This window comes from Psittacula echo (genome assembly GCF_963264785.1).
Source record: "Psittacula echo genome assembly, chromosome: 1".
In the NCBI taxonomy this organism is placed as follows: Eukaryota; Metazoa; Chordata; class Aves; order Psittaciformes; family Psittacidae; genus Psittacula; species Psittacula echo.
In genome coordinates this window covers 149,550,793-149,578,706 of record NC_137735.1, presented here as the reverse complement: position 1 = coordinate 149,578,706, position 27,914 = coordinate 149,550,793, and the positions used below count along the sequence as shown (strand labels likewise).

The 27,914-nt window shown below is 40.5% G+C and overlaps 1 protein-coding gene across 1 annotated transcript; it reads right to left on the bottom strand.

Moving 5' to 3' along the window:
* On the bottom strand, window positions 1-27,089 carry TBC1D30 (TBC1 domain family member 30; the record flags this gene model as incomplete). Its single annotated transcript, XM_080613277.1, has 12 exons — window positions 1-785; window positions 2,331-2,537; window positions 3,616-3,755; window positions 3,925-4,037; window positions 9,661-9,766; window positions 12,034-12,202; window positions 13,011-13,179; window positions 16,679-16,864; window positions 17,927-18,052; window positions 20,906-20,971; window positions 21,345-21,406; window positions 26,927-27,089. The coding sequence occupies 12 exons, from the start codon at window positions 27,087-27,089 to the stop codon at window positions 1-3; spliced, it is 2,292 nt and encodes a 763-aa protein (XP_080469403.1).
* Between the last annotated feature and the right edge of the window lie 825 nt (window positions 27,090-27,914).

The window sequence follows — 27,914 nt, the reverse complement described above, 5'->3', positions numbered from 1 at the left end:
TCATCGTTTCCTGGTCCCACTGTTGCCACTGGCAGACTTACTGAAACTTTTGCTCATTTGTGGGAAGTGGACAGTTGGTGTTCTTTCAGTGGGGCCATACAGCCCTAAATTCCTGGCTGTAGCTGACTTTCGAAGAGGCTTGACACTGGGAAAAGGATTGAAGACTTGTGGCTTTGGGTTCCCAGGGTGGGGAGATTTAGCCAAGCTTCCAGAGTCACTGGATGAACGGGAGGACTCTGATAAACAGGGCTGGCTGGACTGATGGGATGTTGACTCAGCATTAGTTTTGTTATCTGAGGCAAGTTCCAGTGCTTCTAGTTTTAGCTGAACCATTGATATGTTTGTACTGCTGTCCATAGAGACTGGCTCAGATGACTGCCGGTCAGCTTTTCGAGTAGTCCTGTCATCCAAACCACCTCCTTCTCCTTCTTCTCCAAAGTCAGAATGTTTGGAATTCTCCTCCTTTGCACCAGGACTATTTGTTTTACAGCTCTCGCTCTGCTCATCTATTAGTCCTATGGTATCTCCATAGCCCAGCTGGCCTTTGCCCCTAGCAATATTCTTTCGATGCACTCGTATGTGAGTGCGCCATGGAGAGTTCAGTTTTGTTTTAAGATCTTCTTGGGGAATGGGAGACATCTTCCCTGTAGCATGACTTGGGATGTGAATAACAGCATTTTTGAGAGACTTGTTATTCAATTTCATCTTCTTTCCTAAAAGGAGGTGGTTTATCACTGGGGAATGGTTTACCTGAGAAGGGAGGAGGCTTGTAACTGGCCCTTTGTCTGAAAGAAAGTGTTCAAAAGAAACACAGTATTGTTAAAGAACAAAACAAATTAATGTTCTAAGGATCCACCACCAAATTTGATGCCTTTCTTGAGGGATAACAAAGGACTGACCACTATTAAAAAAATTTCTCTTACATCTTAGAGTTAAACAAGCTGCAACTTCAACAGTAAAGAATTCCTGTCCCCGCTCCCTGCTTCTTCTTACCTACGGGTTAAGTTCCAAGCCAGGAATATCATGAAAATAAATCATAATGAAAATAGCTTCTCAATTTTTAGAGCTTCAGTGTCCTGATAGTTTAACATTAATATTGGCTTCTGATCTTTCCCTTCTCCTTCATTTCTCATCCAACCATGACAGGCAATTCAGTCCCTGTACAAGGTCAGTCAAATCACCCTCTCCACGAGGCTTGTTTGACTGTTGAATGAACCAATGTATTTTTAATGGATAAACCACAGCAACTCTTCTCTATTATGTCCTCTTATTAAGCCAAAGCAGTAGACTCAGAATTAAGTAATCAGATGACAGTTTGATTAAACCACAATCCCAGCCCCACATCATGATTAGTAAGATTAGAAAGGTTTGTTAGAAAGGACTGGCAATCCTTGGGAATCAACATTTTACTGTTTGCACTGTTTCTGCTGGCTACAATCTTATTCAAGCAAATTCTTAAAAAAAAAATTCTTATAATTGATGTTAGTATTAATGAAAAATTGCAGCTGTGCGTATTCAAATGCTCCTGCTAGGACAAGTTCAGACAACCCAGAAGAGCAATAAAAATTCTCCACAGTGACCCATCTGCATGGTTCAATGCTGATTTAGAAAGATGACACTTAAGAAGGGAGGAATGAGTGGGGTGAGCTGTGTTCAGCTTGCACACCCACTAAAGCCTTCAGTTGTGCTGTTCATGCTAACCTTGCATTGTCGAGTTTGCCAACTGGGGAAATGGACTCCATAACATGGATCACTAAAAAAGGGACTGATGTCCAGCTCAATCCTCACAGCACTATCATTATGACTAAGTAAATTGTCAGTCACAGTAGAACACCTAAGCCAGTTCTTCAGTTGTGCAATTTGCCATGCCCAGATGAACTCAGGGGAGTTAGGATCATTTGGATCAGCTAGAAATCTACTTGCCACTTGGTCTGAAGCATACTCATCTCTTAATTTCCCTTTTCCCAGTGCATCAGTATGTCAACTCCAAGAATGCCAAAGATTTAAAGTTTTTAATCAGAGAGATCAACATAATTCACCAAGCTAGCAAAGACACTTTTAAATACCATTGTTCAGCTGGTCCCTGGGACTTAAAAAAATCCCAGGGTCATCATCTTCAGATCCTGACAAAAGAAGAGAAAAACATCATCTTCTCATTTCAGTCTGTCTGTACAAAGTGGTACCCGCTATCCTACTACTGTGTTATCTATTCCATGTATTTATTTTTTTTTCCTGTTTGGTTAAATGTGAAAGAATGTTATTTGCCTTGTCTCCTATGATGAAATTAGATTGTAATAAATCAATAAATGAAGCATGTTTTAATATGTTACCTGCTCTGATACACACATGGTGAACCTGCTGTTGCTGCTTCTTCTTTATCCTGGAATATTGCTTTTTCAGCGCATTAATATCTGTGGTCATACGCTCCATCATCATGCTGTTAAAAGCAGCATGATATTCACTTTGGCAAGAGTCTATTGCTCCTGGACTTAATTCTGCAATGTTACTGGAACCAAGACTTTGTTCTTCATTCTGATCTGCACAGTGGGAATAAAGCCACGATGATGAGTAAATTGGCATACTCAAGAGTTTCACAGATTATCTACAAGGGAAGTCTATGTCTGATTCATGTAATCTTATTTAACTGTAGTCTTTAATTAAAAATTTATTATAACACGCATATTAAACAAAGCTGCATTATTTATAATAAGAAATATTATTACTGCTTAGGAATAGCAAGGGTTTGAGGGGAGTTTTAAGAGTACAGAAGTCAATTAACATAGCAACGCAAAGTTCTAAACCCAGTTCTTCAATTAACCGAAAGTACATCAAGCCATCACTAAAGTAATTCACAAAGTGATTATTAAAGACACTGAGTTGGTCAAATAGGAGGCTAACAATACAAGCGATACAACACATTACAGTCAAGCAGGCATGAGATTAAACAGCCAGCCTAATGGTACCAGTAAGAAGCATCAAGAAACATTTATAGCACCCCAGGGAGAAAGCTGCTAGTGAGCAACAAAAAGGATGGGCACAGAGCAGCTGAGGATCAGGCAACTTGAGAGGTGTCTGATCCACAGTAGCAGTGCAATTTATTTTCACAGCTGTTTCTGATGCACCACCAACTTAGCACTCCAGGGTCAAAGGGATAATTCTTTTCCAAGGGATGTTTATTTGTCTTTGGCTTAGTTTGCAACAGCAGCTTGATGTTCTAAGTGCTAGCTTGAGCAGCAGGTAGAGACTTACAGTCCCTTGAGAAGGGAAAATCAAACACTACAGCTATCAAGAGGAAAGCTGCAGCTTATAGGTCTCAACAAAACCAAGCCACAGGAATGATGATGTCTAATCAGGTAACAGTGACTGCTGCATCAGCCTGAGGTTTTGGGGAGGAGAAGATGGGGGTGGATTGAGGATAAATAACTGTAGCCTCTCATGGGACATCATAAAAATCACTGTTGATCCAGTGCAAGTCACTTGCTACCCACTGTAATCTCTAGGTGAATATAAAATACAATTTCCATAGCAGCTTTCACAGAGGAAGCTACAGATGATTTTTCTGCAAAGTCATGCAGCTTTAAGTATGTTTTCCAAAAGGAACAAAAGCATTTTTACCTTTCATCTGTTTTTGGTATTTTTGGAGCTCTGGTGCCAAAAACCCACTTAATGGTCCAAGACAGCCAATTGCATTGGCGATTGAGTCCTCATCATCTAGGTCATTCTCCTCATCACTGTCTCTCGTTCTGCCTAGCCTTCTGTCAATTGAGAACATTAGAGAAGTAAGAAAGAGACATTCTTAAATATGATTGTTACCAAACTTCTTTATCTTCTTTAGGGGCATAGAAATAAGGATGCCAAGTGCCTTTTCACTATTTGTGCAGGGTAAACAATAACCCCATATGCCATTAACAGCGCATAACTTACCCTGAAAGTGAAGCTGATTTTACTGTTGCAGGGAAAGGAGTAATGTTGTATGTGTATTTCTCCCTTAATTCTGCCAGTTGTGGGAAGGGAAACTGAGCCATGGTATAAACAGTCTAGGGGAAAAAAAAAAAAAAAAAAAAAAAAAAAGAAGCAGGTTTTTAAATTTTCACTTTAGCTGACAGTGCCACAAAAGATGTCTTTATGAACAGACTTTCACAGTTCCGCAGGATTAAAGGCTGCACATTCTCACGTGCTATAAGACAATAGAAACGGTCTAGTTCTATGGTTCAGTCAATATTTCCTGTGAGAAAAATAAAGGCTGACGCACTAGAAAAATACAGAGGAAAAAAAAAATTAGAATTGAACCAATATCATGAGATGTGAGGGGCCTTTTCAACTCCTATATTTATTTAATAATCATTGTCAATCCTTCTCTTGCCAGCACACCGAAAACCCTCCTCCTTCAATTACAATTCTGCTTACATGAATGCATCATGATGTTTTAGGCATCACTGAGGTTTTGGAGATCTTCCAGAAGACCTACATTTCTGCTCAAGTATTCCACAAGGTACTGACGCTAGCACAGATAGGAAGGAGCAGGTCCTCACTTGATGTGGACTGTTAACAGATCCATTACTTCACCTGAGCAGCCCCAAGAGCTTATGTGAATGAAATTGCTTCAACACAAAAATAATGACCAAAGAGGAAGTACCCAACATTATCCAACTAACTTTTCTCCTCTCAGTTTCTGCTTTTCATCTGGGGAGGGGAAAGGAGGGAAGGTTGGGTCTGGGTTGAGACTTTTTCTTTTGGGGGGGAGGCTGAGGGGGGTTTAAAGAAATTAGTTCTATGGTGAACAAAGAAAGTTCTCTGCAACTCTCTGAACCCAACATGGAATCACAGAATCATTTAGGCTGCAAAAGGCCCTTAAGATTGATTCCGACTGTAAACCTAACACTGCCAAGTTTGCCACTAAACCATGTCCCTAAGCACCATATAAAGTCTCTTTTTCATCAAAAAAGTACTGTAGTCCCTAGAACTTAAAACAAGGCCATAAAAAACTCCAATACATTTTATTTACTTCAATACGCAAAGATAAATAGTTGCAAATGCATTTGCTTTCAGTACTATTTTTGCTTTAAGTCATTTTGTAATAACAGAATGTGTGTTACCAGCCAACCTGGCATAAAGACACATCATATTCATTGCAATATCACTGCTGATTTGTTTCTTAGTTGACTTTTTTTCCCCTGCTTTTGTACACTCTCAGCTATTCAGCACTTTCAAATAACTGACACAATTCATTGGGAGTCTCAATGTCGGGAGTAAAAAGAAAAAAAATAGCCAAAATATAATTTCTCATAGTTTCTCTGAGATATTATAGCTTTTCCCCATCTTGAAAATCAAATGCCTTCTGAAAGACAGCAACATAAAGAATTCTGATTAGCTACAACAGAAATCACTTCTGTTATTTTTTTCCCCTGTGCTCTTAAGTCAGTGACATTTTCATCTGAAGGCAAATGGCCTCAATTAAGATTAAAGGGAATTTAACAACTTCTGCATAACCTGTTCTTGAACCATGCCTTGCCTGTACCAAGTACACTAAGTAAGATTGCAAACATGATTTTAGTACTAGATCTTTCCTCAAAGAAGAAGAAAAAGAAGTTTCACTAATGGCAATGACGTGAGCTGTAAGGAGCAAGAAAGACAATCCTGGCTGGATCAGGCATAGGACAACAAAGGTGCAGCTCAACATGCTTCTGTGTGAAAATGCTATTATAGTTTGAGCCAGGCACAGACTCCAAGGCAAGGAGGATGACTACAAAACCCCAGAGCATAAGCTGAAGCTTTGCCACTCCATTAAGCTACAATGCTACTGTGAAAGACAGATATTCTCTAGGGCTTGAACAGCAATATCCCGGCAGTCTACCAGACAAAGGAATTTTATGATCTGGAGAAAGACCTACCTCCGGCCAAACATGTCTGCCTGTTTGTTTGATCTCCTTCACACTTTCCTAGGTTTTTTTCTCCCCATATGTCTAAACTCTCTCCCTTCACAGAGAAGGAGGTTTGTCTGGAATTTATTTCTACTCTTTATGTCAACAGCCTTTTCAGGTAACTTGTTCCATATGTGAGTTACCCTTTAAGTGAAACAGTCGACTCAGAGTCCTCCGTTTACTCCTTGCACCTACTGTTTTAGATTATGCTTTTAGCTCTTGCCTGTCTACAATCTGTGCCTCTTTCAGATGCTGTGCAATTTCTTCTATTTAGCATACACATTTTTAGCTTAATTACTTGTTATCAGATTATAAATGGAAGCCTCACTTGCCACCTGGCTGAGATCCACAAACAAGTTTTATGCTGATGCAAGTTCCACTGGAAATTAAAAAGCACTGTCAATCAACACCTGTGAGCTCCTGACAGCAATGCTTCAGAGTCAAAGCATTCTGTTCCTAGTTTGTACACAGCCTTGGATGTCATTTGGTTAATTCTGGTGAAACTGCGCCAGAGGGAAACAGCCTACACATATGAAGCATGATGCAGACAAACTTATTTATCTTATTTATGGCCATAAGGGACAGATTCTGGGAACAAGAAAAAAGACAAGGAATAAACCTCTCCTCTTAAACCAGTAGAATTTATCAAGCCTTTGCCTTACCCTAAAAAATGCAAAGCCATCTACACCCTCAGCAGAACACCATACAAAAGGTATGGGCTGTAGTAGAGGTAAGCAGTTTTGCCAACAGCTCAAACACACTTAGCTCAAGAGCCACCCCACACTGGTTTAAAGTTCTCTCTGTTCACTTTCACTAAGAAAACAAAATGCAAAAGCAAAAACAAACCCAAAAGAAAACAGAAAGTGCTACTCAAGTAGAAAGTTAACAATGAATATCAAGTCAGGGTAAAGAAGAGATAGGGAGGGATTAATCCCTGCTTTCCTTCACCGCAGTAAACATAGGGATGCCTCTCCTTTTCCTGTTTGTATCTCATCTCCTCTATGCTGCAACATTTCTAGGCATACAAACAAAATTAATTTAGCTGCTTATAAAAGCACTTGCTTTCTGAGAATGCATGAAAGCATGTACTCAATCTAGCACACAGCATTTAGCATATCTGCAGACACCTGACATAGAGTTTCTGTCTCCATGTAAGAACCGAAGTTTATTAATAGGCCAATAAAATGGCATTGCTGAATACCCTATTAGTTTAACTTCTCATCCTGAATACATACCTGGTCTAGCATCTGATTTGTGCAGCACTTATCTTTTATTTACCTGAACTGTTCAATCTTGAAAAGAAGGAAGCTGCAGGCTTGCTTGCTCCTCCAATTCCTGCATGCTGTCCTTGGCACAACATTGCAAGAACTCTTGCATGCAAGGATCAAATCTGCAAAAGCTTTAAGTCCTCACTCCTAGGTATGCGTATTGTCAGCATGAGAGTGAGGCATTTTTAATGATAAACTTGCACCAACTATACATGCTGGTGGAGAGAATGAGGACAAGTGTTCTCTGATCTACTTTAGACATCTGCTCTGTCAACTCTTGACCCTGAAGGATCAGCTGTACCTCCCTCCTCTAACTCCCAAAGCAAACAGGCCTTTTAGAGCACAGTCTTCTAATGGCAGAGGTGTGCCTGTTACTTCACTGGCTTAAGTGAGCTTGGACAGGTAGCTCAGTAGATGCAAATGTAAATGCCATGCAAGTCTAAAAAAAAAGTGAGATGACTGGCACCAGCAACCTTTATTGAAATGTGTAGGGAAGGCAGAGGACTTTAATCCTTTCCCACAGTAGGATACTAATCCTTGAGCCACCTTGTAAAAAGTATTAGATTTAAATTCACCATTCTGATTTTGACTGGGGGGGAGGAGGGTTAGGGGAAAGAACATTTTGAAAACAAAGCAGTCTAAACATTCATCTCTGCCTGAGTCTTCTGGAAAAGGCTAAAGCAATATAAAAAACCAGCATCTTCAAGCAGCCTGAAACCTTTCATTAATACAACAATTCCTATTTCTTTATTTTCTTCTCCAGTTCAGCTAAAGTTGCTCAAATGCAGCAGCCAGACACATGGTGGCATTCATATATCCTAATGGTAAACTCTTGGAGTGCCTAATTCTCCCCACTTAGAGACAGCCTGTAGCCAATGCCTGCCTCTGACATGAAGAACGCTAGCTAAAATGTAGTATGGTTTCTTCAACTAAGACCCGCATAAACCAGACACACTGTTTCTCTACACAGAAAAATTATACCTGCCACATTCTCCGTATCAATGCCAATGCTATTTTATCTTCACTCTCAGCATCACAAAATACACATGTACCTTATGAATACATATATATTTTGCACCAAGTGCTTATTTTTTGCTGAAGCACATGACTGCTAGTTTAGTATACTTTTAATTGCAACCCTTGAAAAACCCAAAGAACCTTCCAACCCTACAACCAGCAAGTCACCTATGCCTTACCTTCTATTACACACAACAGCAAAATAAGAAATCCACATTGTGTCACTAAAGCCCATTTCAGCTTTCCTAGTATTATTCTTTGTTGCAAATGCCACATCTTGATTTTGTACTACCCTTGAGACCAGAACTGAAACACAATGAATATGAGAAGGCATCAGTTTGTGCTGCCCTCCTCACATATCCTCAATATCTGAACTGTCTTATGAGAAACCTTGATACTGATTTAAAAAGCATGTGAGTACATCTGACCAGCTGAGTTTCCATTTTTGAAGCACAAGAAAGGCACAGTGCTCACCTCTGCCATTCCTAGAGCTCCCTCAACAGACAAACCACCACCACTAACAAAAAATCTGAAACTAATCCCTTACTTCAGGGCAGTACTTTACCAGACTAAGGAAGTGTATTATCCCAGACAGTACAGTTTGCTTCCAATAATGGGTAACAGAAGTCATCCGCTAACTACTGTTAAACTCATGCAACTTCATAGACTGAGACTGACTTTTTCCTTCTCCTAAGACAGATAAAAAATTTCAGGTGAATTATGTGCCCTGTATTTGCACCCGCCTAATCACCATGCTGTAACTCATCAAAAGCAAAGTTCTAGATCTGCAGCATGAGGTCTTTATAAAACATCTAAGTAGACAACACCTCAAGGACATCACAAAAAGAAGCATAAATGTGAATTAATAAAATTGTATCTGCAACACTGAAGCTCTTTCATTTCCCAGAACTTATGGATCTTTGGTCTCATACAGTTATGTATGTTTTAAGAATTCAGGGACTGCAATTATCTACAAATGTCTTTGTTTATAGTTCACTGTGACTGTTCAAGACCTTTGTTTTTAAATCATGAAGGATATTTTTGATAAACTTGTCTCCCACAGTGTTCGCAGAACAAAGATAACACACTGTAATAAATTACCAAAACATAGAAATAAAATAAAAGAACACCCTAAAAATTATGACTACTAAAAGATTCTACATCTTACTTGTGTAAATACAGTTGGGAAGTGTATCACAATGAACTTTTAGCTGTGACCATACAACCAATTTTGATCTAGTGAAACCTACTGGTTCTCTATACTTCATGTATAAAATAAGATTTTTAGCTTTAACTGCAGGTCACCTATCTGTTTCATTGACATGTTAGCTCAACTCTTATTTTTGGAAGAGTTTAGGTTTATAAAGTATCTGAACAAAAATGTCATTTGTTAGAAATCAGCGCCTGCAGGATACAAAGAAAACACAAACAATAATAATATCACAATTACTCACCTGCATGAGTTCATTGCTGTCAATCAGACTGTCTTCCAGCATCTCCTGGGTCAGCTTGCCCATGGTACTGTAAAACTCATCTGCAGTTTCACAACACTCTATTTGCCTACATCAAAGTACATACTGGTTTTTTATTTTACTTTTACATATGATTATACACATCCAAACCAAAACTGAACTTTCTGTCATCCTAAAAAATGTGCTTTCTTTGGTCACCTTAATTCTTAAAATTACAATCCTCTCTAAGCTTCCAGATAATAAAACTGTGCATGTCGCATTGGCAATGCTGGCACACTAAAAGGATGTACTGAACACAGCTTTCTGTCCTGACTGCTCATGATAAAGGATTCAAGCATGTCCAGACAAGTTATTCTCTCTGCCCCTTTCACTTCTATAACATGAGAATCAATATAGGGAACAACCATTGAACTATGAAACTCTTCACAACAATGGAAGTTTTACACATTGCTCATATTGAAATCTTAACAGAGTTTAGCTAAAAGGATGATGAAAGTAGTAAACCAAAGATAGGTATGTAGCTAATTATCACAAAGCTATTGTTTTCCTTCCCCAATACCTTCAGTCTTTCATGACCTCCACATACTCCTTTCTCCACTGCACCTATTTTTAACTTCCTCATTCCTTCAGTCTCCCTCAAAACAGAAGTGTGACTAAACCACCCATATTTTAGGAAAAGCACTTCTCACCCCATTTTCATGTCTAGAAGGATAGTCTTGAGAAGTATGAAGATCATAAGACTATGATCCTTGTTTCAGGCCCCACTTTTTTAAATTCCCCCTGTTCTATTTTTAGTAGAGAAGAACAAAATAACAATCTTCTCCCAGCAAAAACATAGTGCCCAATCTTTTACTTCCTCATCTTATTTGATATCATTAATCACAGACTTACTGTATTTCAATTCTTGTTCAGTTTAGTGACTCATCATCTTCTCAATCTCTGGTTATCCCACCAATATCCCCTTCTGTTAATTGACCCCAAATTTTCCAGATCTTCTCCCATTCTCCACAGACAACAGTTACAATGTGTGCAGTGTGATCAGCTTATTCCTTTGGACATATTCTTAGATTTTCTTCATTCTGTTTCTTCCAATTTTTATAAAACACATTTCATTTTTTGTTTAAGTTTTATGGTGAAATCTTCAAAGCTGTGACTTTCTTTTTTATCATGTTATGAGTTGGAATATTCAATTCATTACAGCTAAGTGCACAGAGACCAACTACAAAAGGACCTTTTATCTAAAGGTATGTTACAAAGTAGCAAAGCACAATGAGAGTACATGTAATTTAATCCTAATGCAAATGATTCATGCAAGTTTTGTTGATGGACTGAACAAATAAAGCTCTTAGGAAATTATTACTCTAATTATTGTTCTTCAGATTAAAAATTAAATATAGTGAACAAAACCTCTGACAATGCGACTGGCCTGCAGTGCTGATTTATTCAGGAAGACAAAAAGAAACGAAACCTCCAAGGACAGAGCTGAACATAAATCCCAGTGAGTCAGCCCCAGGATAAATAGGAAGGTGAGTGTTGATAGGCACCACAAGAAAAATCTGACGCAGCTGCTGACACCAGCTGAAAAACATTTCCAGCTGAACTAACATCTGCTTAATGTGTCAGAGCTCACACCTCCCACTGAAGTCAGTGACAAAACTCATTTACCCAGGAGCACTGTACACTCTTTGGAATGCAAATATTTGCTATGACAATAGGGGAGTTTGGAAGAACTAACAAACTCTTATGTTCTGTCCTACGTGGTGAGTTTCCAAGGCCATGAAGGACTATAATAGAAACTTGGCTAGAACGTGCTTAAAAGCAGAGAATTTCAGGAAAACTTGTTTGCAGGCCTTAACAGAAAAGAACCATGTAACACTAAATCAATCTCTCAGTAACACTGAACTCTTTTCTTGGGTATAGATAATGGGCTCAAATCCTTATGTGAAAATAAGGGAATTAACATCCCCAGCTTCAGGTACCCAAATATATCTGTTAGTCACCCTCAAGTCTCTGTCTTTCCACAGAGTATTTACCAGCTCCCTCAGAAGTCTGTGTCCCAGTTAAGTCCAACCAAAGTTTTAGCGTAGTATAAAGACATTATACACAGACAACATGAACAACTGGAGACATTTCCTGCAGCAAGGGTCAATTAATTATTATCTCCATTCTGACATGATGTCAGACACACAAGTTGCAGGGGAAGCCACAGAGGCAATTTGCGCAGCTTTTTTAAAGCAGAGTCATTCTCCTGAAAGATCACATCTCGTTTAGAATTGAGATGTGCTCTTTAGAACAATGTAAGCTATATTCATTGCTCATACTGAAAAGAAAAATCAGGTAAAAATGAACACTTACTCTCCTAACTTTGCCCAGATAGCCAAAGCTACTCTCAGTATAATTTCAGAACCTTCAAAGAATACTGAATCCCAGATCTTCAGAACTGTATGGTTAGGCAGGCAAGTGGCAAAGAGGGTCAGAAACCACTGCATTGTGAAGACATTTGTAAGTGGGGGTTCATAGCCTCCTGAAATTAAAGAAACCAAAAAAAAACCTTGAAGTAATTGTAATTTACAATTATTTTACAAGGAGTATAAACTGCATACTGAAATCCAACAGACATTCTAATACCTCTCTTATTGCTCAAAACTTACTTAGCCTGCAGCTGGCCAAAGACAAGCTGAGAAAAAAAAGTGATGGAAAAATTACATACTTGGTCACCTTTCATTCTGCTGAACTGTAAAAAGCTCTAAGCAGCAGCATTGGTTTTGGACTGTAAATCTTGAAAAACACCACCCCATTTTTTTTTCCCTTATATGAGAAAGATGGCTCTTCCCTCCTCAAAACCAAAATCTTCCAACTCATAGCGCAACAAAGCAAGAAAATCCAAACCCACTGCATTTCTTCAGAAAGCCAGTTTTCAGATAGCAACCCAAGACCTACTTCTGAGTTTTGCACCTGTGTATTACTAAACATCTAGGTGTAGAAATCTACATCTAGGTGTAGAAACGAGCCACCATTGGCTCTCACATTGTAACTCTTCCCAGAACAGCTATGTAAGCTAACAACTCTTGCATTAAGCTGTCTGTTACAGTGTTGTCACTACATACATTTTATATCCTTGTCAACACAATTCTGTTTGCATTTAGTGGTGGGACCAAATTATTTCCCTTTATTGTTTTTTATCAATAATGGTAACCATCACTAGCGTAACAATTTAAATACATATATTCTAAGTAATAAACTCATGTAAACACTTAAAAGACTGATTTTTTTAGACTAATGCTCAGATTAAACGACGAAAAGAATTTAATAGCGTTTTCTGTTGAACCTACCTCCACTTTCTCTGTTAGCAGCTCTTTGCAGGGTGTCTAAGTGCTGGGACAGTTCAGGAAGCTTCATTCGTAAAAGATCTCGGAAAACAGCCATATCCACAGACAGAGCACGGAGATTATTGACAAAATAGCTATCAGGAAGCACCTTATCAATCAGGTAAATCATGATCTGTGGGGAAAATGAAATCCTATCATGTAGGACTTACAGAGCCAGTTATTTTCTAGGAATAATGGGGGGGGGGGGGAAAGAAATTTTAAAGTTCTCTATTCACTAAAGAATGGCTTGGAGCCAGTGGCAACACATGCTTCTGGTATCTCCATTTATATGAGGGGAAAGCATTATAATTTTAAGCATCCACAGGTACTCTAGGTATCCACAAGAGGCCAAGGTGCAAGCAAGCCCTTGAAGGTGTTCAGAATCATTAATGACTGAAACCAGTGTCACAGAAAATTATGCTCAAATTGGAAGCATTAGTCAAACCAAACACAATTTTTGGCACTTATGATGCTCTATGTGCTTATGAGATTCTCCACACTGTTGGAAAGCTCTACTGTCCCTTCTCTGGTTTTTAACTGCCATGAATAGAAGACTGATCTTTCAGATCATCTTGTTTTCCCCTCTCCAAAAATACAAGACACTGCTCTTTAAAAAACATTCTTCACATATTTTACTGTGATGTGTTACCATGTGCTGCACTTCATCTTGTCACTCTAAAAGGTGCTAAATTAAGCAGCATGAGGCATTTTAAACAGACATCTGTTTCAAGGGAGATAGTTCAACTACAAGGGTGGTAATGTATTAACTGAACATTGTCAATGACATTCATTGAGAATGAACAAACGCAACAAAGAAATATGCAGAAGTCGATACATATCATCAGTCCAACAGAAGATGCTAACCTTCACTTCAGGATCTTTTAAAACCTCTACGGCCTCTAAGCTGTATCGAGAGAGCCTGCAAGTGGATCCCATCTGGTTCAACTCTCCCTTACTTCTTTGTTAAAATTTCAGAGAAGGATCCTTATCATCTGTTTCATACAGCCCCTAATGCTTAAGAGGAGCATGGCACCTTCATACACAGGAGAATCCTCCTTACAACCCCTTTCTTTCCATAAGATGCCCACAGAAGTAGCTTGGCAGACACCAGACTTAGAAAAGGATCACCTTACATAGTCTAAGTGCTTCCTTTTCTATCCCAGTTGCTTGTGACCACATACTACCACTTGTCCTTGCAAGATTTTTTTCAGGCAGTGACAACCTTTTCTGTCCCATGCTTTAAAGCTTGTAGATCAGTAGTCAATATAGGTACATCAATACCTTTTATTCATTTTTTATGTTTTGTTGTTTCATTTTGGTTTGATTTTGGGTTTTTTTGTTATATGTTAAGGATTGAAAGGAAATGGGTGATCAGTAAGTAAGCTGGAGTCTCATATTTCTCAGATACATTCCCTAACCTTTGCTGAATTCTGGGACGTCTCACTGTCTTTTAATAATATGCTTTGTTTTCTTCAGATACATTTCAATCAATGGAAGAATAATTTACTATAGCAACATTAACTTACACTACACTACTTGTGATTTAATTAATTTCTTAAGACATAAGCCATAAATCCCTACATTAAAGAAACCATTTTATAAAGGTTTTTGTTCTCTTTCTACTGAGTGGTATTACTTCAGAAACCTCAGATATATGAGAGCATAGGAAAAGACAGAAATCTTTTTGCAACACTGAAATCCTTTCCATTTCATTGACATGTGAATTGTTTTGAGAATTTTTTTTAAGCAGCTTCATGTATTTACCAGTTTGCAATAGATACTTTCTTCATGACATATCTCTACATATTTATGTTTATTATTCGACTTTGTAATATTTCCCCACAATAATCTGCAGGAAAAAAAAGGTTTTTAAGTTTCAGTATCTACGAGACTTCTGTGTATACTTTGATAGCTTCTACATATGCAAGCTGTAATTTTCTTGCTTAGCATAATTTCAGTAGGCTAACTTTGCGGTGTTTTCAGGGATTTAACTTATATATGTTTACCTTAACTAGCAAAGACTCAAACACCCCTGGCTGGGCATTCACTGAAGCTACCATGCTGGGTCCAGTGCTGTTAAAGCCCCATGGTATCAGTAATACCTGCTGTTTCCCAGCCTCTGGGAGACACATCCAGACACAAAGCTTTAGTTTATAATGTCCTGCACAGAAAGAGGACCTGACTGGCAAGCCCCAAAATCCCCTTGCTCCCTTAGCTCCTAGACCCTGCAATAATTCAAACAATTTCCCCATAGCTCAAATCCTGAGGGCAGCTTTACAGGCAACACCTTCTAGAGCTGTTCCAAAGTCACTCATCACTTGCTTTAGATAGCACAGCGACTACAATAACAGAACAGCCACATGATAATCCCCAATTCCTCCCCCTCCACCCTTGTTCTTATATTATTTTTTCTCTCCTCTTTTCCCTCTTTCCTCTGGGGAAATTCCAACCTTACAAAGACCACATACTAAGCCTGGAAAAGAAGTTATTTTCCATCTTTTTTTTGCCAGGTAAGACCCATTTCAGTGCTTTACCTCCTCAGGGCAGTCCATTGTCTCCTTAGGACAAGAAGCATGATACCACTCACAGTAAAAGAAAATCCAATAATATAAGAATGTTCCTACAATTAACTTGGACTTCATAAACCTTGGGCAACCATGTTTCCTATATTAATGTGCTTTTTGAGCTTCTGGACAGTGTAAGAGCACAATAAAATATGACAAAATATAGTTAAAAATACTGAGGAAATTTTTAGCAAGGATTATTGAAAGAAAATTTTACTCTCTGATATGAAGTAAGTATACCATGATATTTGTATTACTACAGGCAGCTCCCTAGAATGAAATATTAAATATCAGCTAGCTGGACTGTGCTACCACAAGCTTTAAGTTTTAGAAACTCAGAGTGAATTTAAATATTCACCATATTTAAATCACTGTATAAGGCAAAATAATCAGCTCATTAGCTCAAGAGTCACAGTCATCTTTTACCATTTGACCCCAACTCACACACATAAACAAGTTTAAGGAAATTCACACATAATCTTGGAACCTTCAACCTCATCCTGTACTAAACTGCATTTCCATTTTCTGACACATGAATTTCATGAACCTTTCTTTTAATTAGAATAGAAAAGGTCTAAAACAGATAAAACACTGTACGACTAATGTAGCCCAGAAAGGAACTTCAAAGTGATTTACTTTCATTTTAAATATTTATTTTGTCTTTTCCTAGAATTTGCTTTAAAATGCAGCAGATTTATTAACTGCCTTGCATGCTACAGCCACACAGGAGGTTAATAATGGAATCTGAGGTTTCAGCTACCTACAGTGTTTGGAAGCAGACTTGCAATTATGGGATAAGATATTCTAGTCAGTAGTAGTAGACCCATTTATTTTCATTATGGCCAAGCCCTCATTTGTTTCTGTTGAGGGGAAAAAAAACCAAAAATTAACAGTGATAGCATTCAAGCTGCTCATTTTAGCTCAAAGAAGATAACAAACAATTCACAGATATAAACTGGTTAACTCCTTTGAGTCCTGCTCTTTTAGGCTGTCTACAAAATCCACACACTGGTTTATTCTAAAGTTCACTAACTAAAACCAATCTGAAAAAAAAAATATTTTACTCACTTTCAGGGCATCCCCTTCATTGCCCTCCATTACTTCCAGAATAAGTGCAGCTAGTATGTTAAATCCTTGACAATAGCCAACAGATTTATTCCACCTGGCATAAGCCAGCAAAACACGTTTTAGTACGACTCGATCTTGCTCCGCCTCCTGGCCACAGTAAGAACTGCAACCAGTTCGGTGAAGGTCCTTTAAAGAAAAAAGACAAGAACGTACAGAAGAAATGCGCATTTTCCTTCCCCCCTTAGTTTTCCTGCCTGACCCAGTTCTCCTTCTACCTCCACCTTCCCCATATATATACTCTGAAAGTTGATGACAACATTTCTTTTTTAATCTGTAAACCTTTAGCTCACTGAAAAGGAATAGGTTCAGCAAGCTCTTAAGTAAACAAGTTACCTAAAGGATATGAAGGTTTCACAGAAGATATTAACGATATCTAGGTTTCCAAGGGGCAAGACATAACAGCTATTATGTTAACCGAACAAAAATGGCCAACCATTTTTATCAAAGTATAAAAAACCCTACTATCAACTAGGTTTTCAAATCAACAAAGTGCCCTTGAGATTTAAAAGTGAAGGGCAAAACGTATTACAATGTTTCTATTTCATAAGTAACACCTATAAGCTCTAATTACCAAGTACAGATGACCATTGTAATAATCGGGAGCACAAATTAAGGTGACTATAGAACACAATCTCTCCTAAACAGAGTAATACCTCCTAAATAGGTAAATAGACTAATATTAAATTCAACATACCAATAAATATCTATTAAGTTTTTTCCTAAAACCACCCAGTGCTCTAAATATTAAACATTAGCTGAGAAATATATATAGACAAGGGCGTTTCACTCCTGTAAAGTAACTAAAAAAGGCTCAACTGCTGTACCATAAAACACACTTTTTAATCACAGCAAACATTTGTGCTTATTTATAGAGAAGAGGGGAGAAAAAACCCACTTATGTTTGTCCCCATCAAACTCTGGTACTTCTTTTACAAAAAAAAAAAAGGGGGGGGGGAGGGAAGGGAAGAGAGAGGGGAAAATAAATCAGTAATAGCATTTTTTTCCCAGCTAATACTAACCAGACCAGTGCAGGACCAAAGAAGTGAAGAAATAGTTTTGGTGAGCCAATAGGACATAAGATGCAATTTTTGCCAAAGCAGTTTCAGAGAACAAAATAAATCCAAATTTCATCTATTAAAAAAGACATATAAATCAACTTTTCAAAAGACAAACAAATTAGCTGGCTACCTTTACTATCTGGATGCCCATAGAGTCATCATCAGGGTTACTTCTTTCATTGAATGTGAAACGCATGGTTTTATCCCAGTCAATGGCTATACTGTGTAAGTACTGATCAGCTAGAGTCAGCCAAACCTAGAAATAAACAAAGCAAGCCAACAAAATTACTTCTCATTTAAAATAGAAACAGTTTCCATATACACCATTAGATAAACCTCATCAGTTTCATCCATATGTGACTGCTGTTAAGACTTGAAATATGCAGAAGAGGCCTACAGCTAAAACAATATTTGCACAATTAAAGTAATAGCTTGCTCCCTAAAACAGAAAATAAGGAAATAGTTAGCATTAAGTGTCCAGATCTGTGACCTGCTTACAAAGATGCAAGTCCATTGTCAGAAACTGAATCCACAGGGGCCCTCCAAGATGGCAGTGTATTCTCCTGCAAGGACCCTCCTTAGGAGTTCAGCCCTTCTAACCTCAACAAGAAGTTTTATAAAAAGGTAACACTGTTGCAGGCTTTCCTCAAACTCAACCATGGATCCATCTCCAGGAAATCCCATAGAAGAAATCTAGCAGCGCTTCTTTTCACCAGAGGTCCCTTCTGATCAACTCTACAGAAAAAATAGCATACAGTATTAACCATTTGGGATTGATCTGAAAGAATCACTTTGATCACAGTTACTTACTCTTAACCAGAGGGCTTCCTAAACTGTTGATGCTACAGGGAGTTCTGAAAACAAACATTTTGCTAGTTTTTAAAGACTAATATTACCAGAACAGATTTATGCACATGTATCCAAGACAAAGGCTGGACCTTTATTAAACATCTGAAAAGTTCCTGAACCGCAAGACACAAGACAGATCGTACAATGACAAGCAGCAATAAATGACCTTTCTTTTCAGGAAACTGAAAGAAATCATGAAAGCAAATGGGTCGAGTTTTGTTATCAGCCATTAACTCACTCAAGTGAGAAAAGCAATTCAGACACTTCCCACAGATTTACACACATAAATAATTACATGATGAAGGAATTTATAGACAGCTCCCAGAATCTCATGTTTTCTGCATTTACATTTCCCTTCCCACACTTTTGCAAAGGCATCCATGCAGAGAAATGCCACTGTTCCGCCTCCCAGCAGCCTTTGGCACTGCTGACATCCTACTGATGTTTGACTGGATTCTTTATCTCTGTCAGCCCCAGAAAACAAATGTCACATATCACAGCAATACTGCAGATGTCACATGCCACAGATGTCACCCTGCGTCTGCTGCAAGCAGAGGGAACAATCAACATGCTGCCAATACAAAGTGCTTCTTTAATTTTGGTATCAATCTTAAAATCACTTGGGAAGTGGGGAATAGCACTGAAAAGACTGCACCCCATTTCTTAATGCTATTTTTTTGGTTAGCATCATGTGGTCATGTGTGAGCAAACAGAGAGATGGTCAGAATAAGAGGGAAAGACAGAGAAATGAGTTGGATGATGTGGCAGACCAAGCCTGCTGATAACATAAAACTAGGACAGAATGACTGATAAGCCCAAGGGCACCTTGACTAGTTGGAAAAATGGGCTGAGAAGAACCTCATGAAGTTCAACACGAAGTGCAAAGTCCTGCACCAGAGGAAGACCAATCCCACACACTGGCATACGCTGGGGACCACCCAGCTGGAAAGCATCTTTGCAGACAGAGCTGGGGTCCTGGTAGACACCAGGCTGACCATGAGGTAGCAATGTGCCCTCCTGGCAAATGTGGCCAACAGCCTCCTGGACTGCAGCAGGCAGAGCACTGCCAGCAGGTCAAGGGAGGTGATCCTTCGCTTCTGCTCAGCACTGGTGACACACACCTGGAGCACTGGGTCCAGGCCTGGGCTCCCCAGTACAAGAGAGAGCTACTGAAGAGAGTCCAGTAAGAGGCCACTGAGAGAATTAATGGACTAGAGCATCTCTCCTATGAGGAAAGGCTGAGAGAATCGAGACCATTCTGTCTGGAGAAGGCTCACCATTCTGTGATTCTATGACCTCTGCCAGTCACATACCACAGAAAAGTGTCTGAAAGACTTACTGGAGTGTGGGAAAAGAACATTTCAGGAAAGAAAGGAGGCTGTTAGACAGATATAATGATCCACCGGAGTTGTAAATTAAAAATAAAATCATAACAATGTGAGGAAATAATGCTACCAAGTCTTCTCTTTTCTTCTCCCCTGATTTGTAAAGAACAACAGTTCAGTTTGGAAAGACAGCAAAAAGAAAATAAAAGAAAATTAATCTCAAGTATCAAAAATATATGGAACTACATATATTTCATAAAGCTTTTAAAATACCCCTTTTATTAGAACTGCATTTTTAAAGCTGAGATTGTGTGACTCAGTTTTACAGAAAAGATGAATAGACATGCCTTTTTTTAGGCTAGGGAACTTTAAACATATTTGAAGAAAGCGATAAAGTAAGGTAACAAAATCCCAGTGGACCCTTTCCTACAACACTAACTCGGTACAATTTCCCATTAATGGCACACTCTACCATTTTACATCACTCTTGGCTCTGAACTTCCCTAATTTAGGCAATCTGCCTTTCCCCCATCAAATGTTTCTATGAGCATTCTTGTCAGCACCTTCATAAGTATGACAGCCTACACTGGAGATGTGCTCTCCTTTCAGTTGGTTTTCAGCTGCGGGGGAAGCTTCACCAGTGCAATTCCTTGAGACTGACAGAATGAAGCAGTAACATATGCACCAGAGTAAGTTATCCAAGCCTCAAGCAGAAAGAGCCTGACTCTTGAAAACACTATCTTTACCTGTCTCCTCACACTCTCCAGTTGCCCTGTGAGGTTATCACTGAAGAACATAAACTAGCAAAAATCCCCAGTACAACTTAAACTTACAACTTCCAACTATTTCTTAAAAAACACTAATAACATTAATTATATTCACCTCTACTGAGAAACCCACAGGCAGTATGTCCACAAAGGCACAGGTCTACCTACCTTTCTCCGCCACTCTTTCGGTATGCCGGTTGGCAATCTGGCCACTGCTTTGAGCGCATCATGCCACTAAAAGCAAAAGCATCCAAAATGTATAAAATACACCATTAGTTTCATGCAACAGTATAGAAACATTTACAATACTGCAGACATCACATTCATTTCATTTTACTGCACACATTTCAGAATTTAACAGAGAAAATACAAATTACTTATTGATGTAAAAAAAATATAATATTCTAGGACACAAAGACTTAGGAGATAGCTGAGTAAACAATGAAAGCTTATTGCATTTTCCAAATACTAATGGAATAGCTCTTGACGCAACTGCAAACAATATACTGACATTATGATGACAGATGCACTTTTGAACTAGGGCAAGTACCTTGATCGAAGAGAACCCAGTTCTTCATAAACTCAAGAGAAAAATTAATCCAATTACCTGCTGAAAACCATTTTGACCTAAAGATGGTTCAAGAGTGAACTTCAATTTTGTATCAACCCCTAGAAAACAAACAAACAAACAATCATGGCCATTATTTTCATAAGAAGGAGAAAAAAAAAAGCAACACCCACAATTGAAATAAGAACACAAAATTTCAGCTACACATTTCAACAACTACATTTCAACCTGTTTCTGTGAATTCTTGTCTCAGAGTGGATTCAAGGCACATGTTAAAAAGAACATGGACAAAATGTTTTTAAAATGCAGTAATACCCTCTTTAATGATGTAGTTCAGCACAATGCAATTAACTAAAAATCATTTAGTTCATTATTCTACAAACTGTATGTGTACACTGCAACTACAATATGCATCCATAGAAAAGTATATACAAACAGTTTCTTGCCATCTATTTCAACTTCTTGACATAAAGTCACTCAAAACTCATTTCCAAGTATGGGGTGCTAAAACTGTTTTATTGCTCAGAATATATTTTTTATATAATTCCTCAGAACATAAAGCACATTTGGCCAGTGTTCTCAGCTAAGCCTAGATTTGATTTTGGCCTTAGGAGCAAACCATTTTAATTGTTATAAAGCACACCTGCTAACAGTCTATAAAATAATGTACTAGATAAAACACTAGGACCTCAAGTTTGGTCTGCCCTGGATCCTGCCTGTGGCACTGGAGCATGTCGTAACACGAAGAACAGTAACACTGGATTCGCTTTGTATTTGAACGGACAAGGCTCCGGGCCTTCAGACGCCGCTGTCCAGTGCTCGGGTGCTGAACACCGCGCCGCACCCAGTGTCCTCCCTCAGGGCTTCCAGCACAAAGCCTTTTTTATTTTTCCTCCGTAACTTAATGTGATATATCGCTCTACAGTTAAAATTATGTGACGTATAGCTTCTTGTCTTTCTAGACTATCAAGCCAAGCATTTTTAATATATATTTTAATGGCTATACATATATATATATATAAACCACCCAGATTTTGATCCTGCATGGGTTTAAGTATATAAAATCCAAATCAACTCACCAGTAATACTCGGTACTTTGGAGGACTAAGCCTGTGGGTTTCACACAAACCCAAACTGTAGTGGTAGTTGCTAGTTATGGAATGTAAAATGCCTTTCAGCATTTGCATACTGAAGTGGTGATAAGTCATTTAAAGCCTTGCTGCTTGATAAATATATATTTAAAGACAGTCTTCACCTCCAAGGCTTTTTTCTCCTTCTTTTGTTGGGGGACAGGAAAATACAATTCACACAAAACCCAATTTTGTTTAGAATTTTAGCATTTTAGAATTGCATCACTGAGATCTGGGGATTGGTGCTTCCATTTCCCTGCTTCAGATTTAAAAGACATCCTTGTCAGACCTACAAAAATAAAAGCTTCAAACCATAATAGAAATGCCTTGAAAGAATATTCAAGAATTAAAATTATTCCTGGAAGTAACTGTTTATTAGTATTCTTCCCCATAACTCCATGGCACTCAGCAGGAACTCCTAATAGATAAATCTCTTCATAATAATTCAAAACACTGTAACAATGCCAGTAACCTACTAAGATGAAATTGCATCATGTTTGCTGTAAATGCAAAAATGTGAGCCTCATTCCCATGCAATCTAATGTACTGGAAAGCCCTAATATATACAAAAAGATAGCATGACCAAGAATTCCTTTTGTAAGGTAACAGATGTGGACATGTTATCTAACACTGCCTTGTAGCAAAGAAGCAGTAGCCTTCCAAAATAATAATGTATTTATTTCCAACTCAACAGCCAAATATTAATCACTTCACGGTTTTCTAAGGTTTAAAGATCCCAGTAACTTCTCTCTTCGTCTTTCTGAAAAAGACACAAGCAAAGACAGCCAAGTCTGCAAAAAATCAAGCACTGTAAGATACAACCTCAGAGTAAGGCAGAATGTGTCATATACACGAACATCATGACCAGGGAGCTCATACAGGAGCCCAGACAGCTGTTTCTCTTGATTAAATGACACTGACACCAGATCCTTGAACCTCCATCAACAAAAGTCTATTAAATCATGGCAGACAATTAAGACGAGTGAAAATTATTAGAAATGAGAACAACATCATGTGGTAACACCAGACTACAACAGTGCGCTCTTCACTATCGCAAGGAACTGCTCAGTCAGGCCATGCACTGTAACCTTTAGAAGCCATGGAGTCTGCATCACACTATTTGTGCCCAGTTAGAAATATTCCCCACATCAAATTACATGATGGTAAGGAAAGGCTATAGCCACCCAGGAACTTTCCAGGGCATCAGTGGGAAAGCGATCAGCAATCTGGGAGCATTTCATTGCCTGTTACTTATTTCGAGTACAAGAACCATCTCACTGTGTGTGGTTTCTGCACTCTTCACTGAATTTGACACTGGACTTTGAAGCTTCAAGGAATTAATGCCTATCCCTTTTGCAACTTTTCTTGATTTCCCAAACCTTCTTACTTTTCCTACCAAATCCATCATTCCCCTTTTCCTAACAACTCTCCAACCCCCCCACATACTTCTTTTTTTAACTCAATCCTGTCGTTTTTCTGTGTCCACTTGTGTCTGGATCATCACCAGTCTTTCCTCAGGGCCTTCTTCCACATACAGTCTTTTCTCCCTTACATTTCTATAACCCGCTACATTTAGCAGCAACTCCGTTTAATTCTGCATTCAGTTGCCTTCTCCCCACAAACTAACTTAGACTCCTCAATAGCTTCTTCTCCCCCCCAGTACCCTACACCCATCCAACCCTACCACAGACGACCTACACCCATTTTCACTGGATTTTCCCTTTTTTATCAATCATCCATCTCTGGACCACCTTCTTCTCCATCACATAAACACATGCTTTTTGTAGAAAAGACCCCTCGGGCCTTATGAGAACCTTTCTCTCAGCTCCTGCGTATGGACAGCCTGGCAGAAACATACCATATATGTAGCAATATTTCCTACTCTCAAGGACTGTAAGCGCTGTCAATACAACTCAGCTCTTTTACATCAAGCCAGCCAGGCTATAGCGTCATTTGACATATTAAGTATCACCTCCAGTTCATACACTTCAACTGACACTTCATATCTAAAAAGCTCATGTAAGCAGGAAAGTATTGGGAACACGTATGAATTATTAGCTCCACATATACAAGCACACACAAAGGTACATATGTTTGGCACCAGCCAAATTTCTGAAGGGCAAATAAGGCCTGTTCAATGGCCTTGCAATCAGATCACCAGAAACCATTGCAGAAACACTATTTAAAAAGAAGAAAAGAAAGATAAAACCCCACAAAACCCAGTCCCATTAGCTTTTCCATGTAAACTACACAATGACCCCTGATAATGAAAGGCTGTAAGAGGGAAGATTATACCCCTCGAACTCACAAACCCTAGCAGTCTTCCACTGCATGACCGAAACGCAGCGCAAGACTACATAGAGACGCAAAAGGGGAGAAAAATGTTGTGGTCAGCCAAGTACTTGGGTGAGGGAATCAAAACCCCACTCCTCAGCAATATTAAAGAAAAGGATGGGACTTTTCCTGAAATTCTAAAGCAGAAAAAGCATAGGAAGATGATCTGTTCCGATGCACGCATGTGAGCTATAAAGACATAGCTTCAAACTTACAAAGCACATGACTATATGTTCCTGGCTGGACTAAAAGCAGCTGTTGAAACCTCTCCCATGGAAAGCCAATAAATATTTTATCAAAAACAAATGAGGAAAAAGGCCTAAAGCAAGTTTTTGTGCAGTGAGGGTCCAAACTAAGAGAAAAAAGTGGCAACCTAAACTACCACCTTAGTGTTACTTGTTTCAGTAAGATTCTTAGCCTTGCCTTGTAATTTGTCTCTAAATGTAGGGTTTCATCTGTAAAATGAGAAATAAAAGTAATATTCTGAGTAACTTGGCATGAAATCACTTTTGTCAGGAACCTGAGCTCACTTGGATGTATCAAAGAACATCTAAAATCTGCAGTGTACAGAAACCTCTCAGAAGAGACATACAGCTGATACAGCTAATTTTTTAATAGCATATCAGGTGCCTGTCTCCATCATTCTATGGAAGCATGCATCCTGAATGACGCCGTTCTATCCACTTACATATGAACAATCCCAACCCAGTGGGATTTCCTGGCTTTAAGACTATGGCATTCATGGTTACGTCTCTGATCATCTCCCCTGGCCTTTGTGGGAGAGTGTAAGTAAAAGAATGTCATGATCCAGACAACCTCATTACCTGCGATATTATAAGGCTACTGTAGGAGCAGGGATCTGTGAGAATTATGGGTCAAGAAATCTCCTTGGCAATGGCAACCCCATAAACCTATAGCAGAATGTATCTGAGACCTTATTAATAGCAGCATCCAAAACTCAGAGAGGCAGTCAGCGATGTGTGCTTCACACACACACACACACAGCTAGTACAATGGGAAACTGAATCTTACATGGTTTTGTGCATTGCTCTACGTTTCAATAGACTCTAATGCTTGCACGGTTTGTAAATGCCTAGGATTAGGCAACATTTCAGCTGCAAGTGACAGCTCTAACATTGTAAATTGAATTTAAATTTCCAATACTTTATGAAAAAAATAAGTTATCAGAAATTTTGATGGCAGGCAACTATAACATTCAGCAATGATCACCCATCAGTGCCCCTGCCGAGAGCCCACCTCCCTGGAGCAAATGCACACTGACTGACCACCTGGGTCCTTAAAAGAGATTTCGATACTGAAGCAGGATTCAGAAAAAGCAGCCACAGAGAAGCCTTCTCCCTTAGCAAAGGCATGGTTGCGAATTTAGACAACACCCTACCGCAGACAAAGGCTGGGTGGGAGGAGGGGTCTCCAGCAAGTCAGGAGTTAGCAGGTTCAGCGGGAAAGGTTTGGTGAGACCGAGGGGAGACCGCAGGGCCCCGGCGGCTCGGACGTGAGGGGGTGACGGGGGGAGGCTGGCGGAAAGCGGCGACCTAGGGGGTAGAGGAAGACAGCAGGGACAGGGCGCAGCCGAAAGGCACAAAAGCGCTCCGTAGGCGGCGGCGCCGGCTGGAGGAGCGGGGAACGGAGCCGGGATCCGCCGGGCGCGGAGACCAGGAGGAGCGCCTTGGTGAAGGGGGCAGCGCGCTGCCGCCCTGCAGGGCCCACGCACGCCTCCCGCCCGGTGCCGCTTCCGCTCCCCGCCGGGGCTGCCTTGCACCAGCTCCCCAGCCCGGGGCTACCTCGCAGGCCCTGCCGCCTCGGCCGCCGCGCCCCGCACCGCACACCCCGCCGCGCCTCAGGCCGCGATGGCGGCGTCTCACGCAGGCCGGGCTCGCCGAGGCTGTCCGCACCGCAGCGGCTGCCGACCAGACGCGGCCATTTGCCTCGGGCCGGTACAGGCTGCGGCCGCCGCCCCCCGGGGAGCTGTCCCCCGCTGCGCCTACCCGCGGCCCTCATCGCCCTCCGGCCGCGTCCTCACCGCCGAGCTGACCCCGCGAGGAGGCAGCAGCTCGGGCCCGGCCGCTCCCCCCGCCCGGTGCCCGCTAAGCCGCTTAGGGGATGTCAGCCGCCGCCCGGGAGGGGGGAGCGCGTTACCTGGCTCCAAGGTGCAGAGCAGGCGCGGCGCCGTCCGGGAGATGCAGCTGCGCTTCTTGAGGACGTTGCTGAGGATGGTGCCCACGCCGCCGCCGCCCGAGCTCTGCCGCTTCAGGCATCGCCCGCCGCGCCGCAGCGAGCCCGTCAGCCTGTCCTGCCGCATGGCAGCCCCTGCCGCCGGACGCTCCCCGCCAGCGGCGCCAGAAAACTCGGCCTAGGGCGGCGGGGCGGGCGGCATGGCGGGAGGGGTGCCCCGCCGGGTGCGGCTCTCCCGGCTAGCGGGGATCTGCAGTGCAGAGACAGCAAAGTTGAAGTGCGAGAGCTATGAGGGAGGACAAGAGGAGAAAGGGGGTGGGGGGGGAAAGGAGTTGCTCCCGCCCACAATCCTAGCATCGCTGCCTGAATAAATCAGCAGCTTCTCCTCCTCCAGCACCACCTGGGATGCAGCAGGCGAAGGGGAGAGCAGCCCCCGTTAGAAATGAAGGGACCCAGTCGGCAGCGGTGGGGCTCAGCAGTGGGAAAGGGTTCAGGACAGAGACCTGCACAGCCCCTGAGCTGCCCCCACATCGCGCAGCACTGCAATACTGACACATGCCTGCTAACAGGGGACAATACTGACTTTTGCCAAGAACGAAATGAGCTAACCATCCTAGATTTAGATTAGATATTAGGAAAAAATTCTTCACTATGAGGGCGATGAAACACTGGAACAAGTTGCTCAGAGAAGCTGCAACTGCCCCATCCCTGGCAGCGTTCAAGGCCAGGTTGGATGGGGCTTTGAGCAACCTGGTCTGGTGGAAGGTGTCCCTGACCATGGCAGGGAGTTGGAATTAGATGATCTTTAAGGTTCCTTCCAACCCAAACCGTTCTATGATTGTGTGATTCTAAGATTCAGCAAAGAGACTTTTCACGTGGGATTCTGTAGAGTCCTGCTGCCCGTTTCAAAAAGCTGTCCTGGGAAGGAGTCCCACAAGCACTACCAGAGCAG